We start from the raw sequence: 4,837 nt of genomic DNA on the forward strand, positions 1-4,837 counted from the left end.
ATATATATATATATATATATATATATATATATATATATATATATATATATATATATATATATATATGTATATATACTATCTCCATTTTGCAATAAATATCACTATAGCACAAAACAATGAATGTCATTTTCAATTTTCACCTTGAGGTTAATTATTATTTTTCCAATTGTACACCAAAACAAACCACAGAAGGAAAAGCATGCAATCATATTTCTTCTATAACTATTGATAATTTAATGAAAGAAAAGGAAAAATGTCGTTAATGCATTGTATTTGAGAATTTCGAAGAAAAATGTTCAATAAAGTGTTCTGACGATCAAGAAATCCCACAAGAGAATCAAAATGCTTTATATAAAATGTTTTAACTTCAATTTATCTTAAACTTAAGTGTCTAAGAACTAAGATCATCCCCTATGGCTGTGTTTGGTAAGAAACCTTGTAGCTTAATAGTAATTCTGGTTTTATGTTCAGAGACATAAATACCAAATTATTTTACACATGGGGATTAATATTCCGCAAGGCAGCTTAAAAATTTGTAGAGTTAAAGTTGGCAATTAGTGCAAGCAGAAAATGGGAAAGTAACGTTTTTGGTTTCAGAAAATATTTTCATTTTTAATCATGAAAATGTTACATTGTTTTCAAACTGTTTCATGTTTTCAAATATTAATACAGCAAACAGTAAAAAAATACTTTCAAGTTGGCAATTATGCAAGTAGAACTTTTTTTTCACGCATAACTCCTAAGCATCCTTTGCTGACTTGAAAGATAAATGCTAGTACAAAATTGAAGCAAATAAACCTTTTTCATCCTTTTGCCTCTATACGCACACAATTAATTGAACATAAGTTTAACTGAAAATACATGTTGGATCATGCCCTACTATTTGTTTTGGTGGGAGAGAGGAGAGGGGGACTTCAATGGCTAAAAGTAGTGTTTAAACATATATTAACTACCAAGTTTATCAACCATTCCCTTCAAAATACAGCAATATAGCTGATTTTACTCACCAGTCCAAAGTCTTCTCATAAATAGTCAAAATTAAGCAGCTGGAACCTTTTTCCCATCTTCTATAAAGAAAATTGCTTTTTCTGGTACCTGCAGAAAGAAGGTAGATTTTCAATCATATAAAAGTTCTCTAATATTGGGATAAAGAGAAAACTTATAAAGAAACAGTGACATGATATGCATAATATAGATAAGAGCTATATAAAAAGCAGGGAGATTAGCCTCAAAACCTGCTCAAATAGACCATGGAAGATAGAACACAATGCTAACCACCTCTTTTACTCAGATCCATATTTTCCAGGCTTAAAAGTTACATGGGTAGATTATACTTGTATCATGTCTATTCATGAGCATTGGATGTGTTTCTTGAGGGTTTAATGTTACTATACAAACAAATCCAGCATAGTCTAAATTACTAATTGGCTCTATTACGTAGTTATACCCCTAGGTTAATGAAATGTTCCATTAATCAAATAGTATCTTTTCCACAAATGAATAAGCAAATTAGAACAAAAATTATACATACAACAGAAAAATGATAGCACTACATTTTTGAATTAGTATATCACTTAATGGTTACTAGTGATACACATTAAATACTCCCTCCGGTCCTTTTTATAAAAGACAATTGAGTTATAATTTGGTCAACAAAAGTTGATGTATTTGGTCTATATACATCAACTTTTGTTGACCAAATTATAACACAATTGTCTCATATAAAAAACACCGGAGGGAGTAGATTATAATGTCAAAAATTAGACAACAAAAATCACTCACGTCAGGCCATGTATCTGTAATGAACTCTACGATGTCATAAGATATATCCCCTTGAACATCAATTTGCTCTTTCTCAGTTGGGCCCTGACACCAATCAAAGAATAGTATAAGACATTATATGAAATTACTAAGCAACTATACATGTCCAATATGTATACGCAAATAAACCTTGACAACAGAGGCTCCTGTGGCAAACTTTTTCCCGAGTTTCTTTGAAGCGTCACTGAGCTTGACACCTAACATGCAATAAAAGTGTTTGAGTTAAATACCACCAACACATGTGTAATGATAACACAAGGCTATGCTTATATTAATAAAATAAAAAAAGCTTTGAACAAGGTTACTCCAAAATTAAAGGCGTGGCGTGGATACGTCCCAAAAATGTTTCTCAACCCCCCAAAAAAAAAACTCAGTATTAAATTTGGGAACGTAAGGGTATCGTTTCAGTATGTACCAAACTGTACCCACAGCCAAATATATACAAAACGTTGTTCAGTAAAAAAAAATAAAAAAATTAGGTTTTCCCCATTCCTTTTGTTGATAATGATGATAATTTATCTTTTACCTAGTGGATTCTTTACCTATTTCCTGCTACCCAAATTACAATATACTTTCCCTATTTTTTGCTATGTAAATGTCCCCTCCCCTAATTTCTAATTCAAGTGACTGAGTAGCAATTCAGTACCAATTCTAGTCTCTTATTCAGGAAATTCAAGTTCTTTTTCCTCTCAAATCTAGGTCTTTATAGTAATTATATACAATTACAATTTGGTCATGTTTAAATAGATTTTTGGGATGAAAATACTTATTGTAATAATCTCATGTCATTCCATTTCTCTTCCAAACAATGGAATAAGAACTTTATTTCTTTTACTCAAATTCAGTTTCCTTCCATTCTGCATATCATCATTCATTAGATATCCAAACAAAACCTAAGAGAATGAAAAACATAACTCACCAAAAAGTTCCAAGCCTTTCACGGTGGTGATACTTTTTCGTTTGTTACGTACAACCTTCTCAATAATAACTTCTTGCTTATCCTGAAATGAAAATACTGAGTATTGGAATCAATCAAATGATTGGAATCATGGAATTTAACATCAAGATTGCATTCAAGAATTCCAACAACATGCCTTTTTCTTTATCTTCCCACCAGGAAGACGCTTGACCTCTTCTTGCTTCGTTGCTTCAATATCAAAACAGGGAATTGATACAGAACTCCATTAACAATGACAAAGAAAAGATAAACCTTTAATGTGGTCCATGAACTATAGAAATATAAGAAATAGTCTCTAACTATTCTCACTCCATCTAGCTAGTACCTTAGTTACTATCAAAATAGGAGATGGAGTAGTAGTTCAGGGACTAACATGATAGTTTGTGAATTTATAATGAACTACTCACTCTGAAATGAGAAAGCTTATAGCATTTCATTAATAATAATGGATTGAATACATGTTGGAATATCAATAATAATGTGGACATTGGCTAATACATGAACTGCCTTTGCTAATACATGAACTGCCTTATTGACTTGTCTCCTAACAAACTCAACACAAGAGTTTTAAAAATCATCTAATATGGCACCAAACTCAGAGAAATATTCCTTATGACTATAAAAGTTTTCAACAACACACTTGGAATCTAGTTCAAAATCAACCGTCTCTAACTGCAACTCATAGACCCAATTTAAAGCGAATAAAAGGCAACAAGCTTCTCCTACATCAACCAAACACAACAGAGATAACCATTCCGTTCTAGCCAAAACAAAGCCTCAATGTTAATCTCTAATACACATGCCCATCTCTCTAGAATGAAACATAAACAAGTAGGATTTAAAAAAGTACATGTATTTGGTCCAAAATACACATATTTTTTAAAATTTCTTCGGCTTATATTTCATTTCTTATGGATTATTGATTATATTTCTATAGTTCAGGCCATATAGGGGAGCGAGGTATAGTTTGGGGACCAATTCGAAGGTTTACTCAAAAATAAATTACAATAAAATGCTAAACAAAATATCAAAATTATTGGTTACATTGATAAATTAGGTCTTAAATTTATAGAATTCGCTTTCTTCAACAGCATTCAATTACAGAAAAAACATAAACATAAATAATAGCTATTAAGATACATAAAAAAAAAAAAAAAAAACCTGAGGAAGCAGCAGCATCACTAGAACCAGAAGATATAGCAGTGCCTTGTAACTTATCAGCAACTTTATCAGCTTCCTTCTCATTAGCCTCTGCACAAAAACAACAATAATAATAATTATGACGATGAGTAATAAATAAATAGAATAAATCGCATTAAAAAGTAAAACAAAAATTGAATGGATTGATTATTGAAGATACCGTTAATAAGATGAGGATATAGGTCAGGCACATTTTGGATCAACCAGGGTTTACATTTATCGAAATCGGATCCGAATTCACAATACTCGGGTGGTAAACTGCAAACTTGGCAGTATTGTACCCGAACCGGTTGGGGTTTCTCTGCCATTGTTACGCAGTGACGTTAACTTTAACCTTTTTTCGCCGCTTCCTTCACTTGTTTTAAGAAGAAGAAGAAGAATGAAGAATAAAAGCGATTTTTTTCGAAACGCAGCTTCTGAATAAAGACGGTGTGATTAGAAGACGGTGGAATTTTTGGAATTTACTTATCGTGTCCATACGACGTCGTTTTGAGGTGACCTCTTTTATCAAATTAATACTCCATCTTGTCCTTAATAAAATTACAAAAATCGCAAACGTGATATTTTTTTTTATTTAATTATACTTTTGATTCCTCTATTATTATTAATTTATGAAATTAATTATCTTATTTTAAAATTTTAATTTTAAATTTTTTATTCAGATTTTTTAATTAAAAAATAATAATTTGACATATTTTAAATGACGTGACATATAATTCAATATGTTATTAATTAAATTAAAAATATAAAAAAATTAAAATTAAAATCTTAGTTTTTACAGCGTTTTATTTCAAATTCATATGTATTAATCAATCTACGTTGTCATATCATATCTCACATTTTTTTAACCATCTCATG

The 4,837-nt window shown here is 30.5% G+C and overlaps 1 protein-coding gene across 1 annotated transcript; it reads right to left on the bottom strand.

Moving 5' to 3' along the window:
* Positions 1-783: 783 nt before the first annotated feature.
* Positions 784-4,416, bottom strand: LOC101503115 (translation machinery-associated protein 22). Its single transcript, XM_004487992.4, has 7 exons — positions 4,140-4,416; positions 3,941-4,030; positions 2,916-2,968; positions 2,741-2,822; positions 1,951-2,018; positions 1,783-1,866; positions 784-1,095 (listed from the first exon to the last, which is right to left on the bottom strand). Exons 1-7 carry the CDS (start codon positions 4,285-4,287, stop codon positions 1,039-1,041), a joined length of 582 nt encoding a protein of 193 aa, XP_004488049.1. The 5' UTR covers positions 4,288-4,416; the 3' UTR covers positions 784-1,038.
* Between the last annotated feature and the right edge of the window lie 421 nt (positions 4,417-4,837).

Source organism: Cicer arietinum, chromosome 1 (assembly GCF_000331145.2).
Source record: "Cicer arietinum cultivar CDC Frontier isolate Library 1 chromosome 1, Cicar.CDCFrontier_v2.0, whole genome shotgun sequence".
Classification (NCBI taxonomy): Eukaryota; Viridiplantae; Streptophyta; class Magnoliopsida; order Fabales; family Fabaceae; genus Cicer; species Cicer arietinum.

Bases quoted from the DNA above. Each gene is read 5' to 3' on its own strand.
- LOC101503115 (XM_004487992.4), bottom strand. From the start codon at position 4,287: ATGGCAGAGAAACCCCAACCGGTTCGGGTACAATACTGCCAAGTTTGC. The intron at 2,969-3,940 runs GTTTTTTTTTTT...TTGATATTGAAG, and splicing joins TGATGCTGCTGCTTCCTCAG to CAACGAAGCAAGAAGAGGTC. The intron at 1,867-1,950 runs GTTTATTTGCGT...GATTGGTGTCAG, and splicing joins CAGGAGCCTCTGTTGTCAAG to GGCCCAACTGAGAAAGAGCA.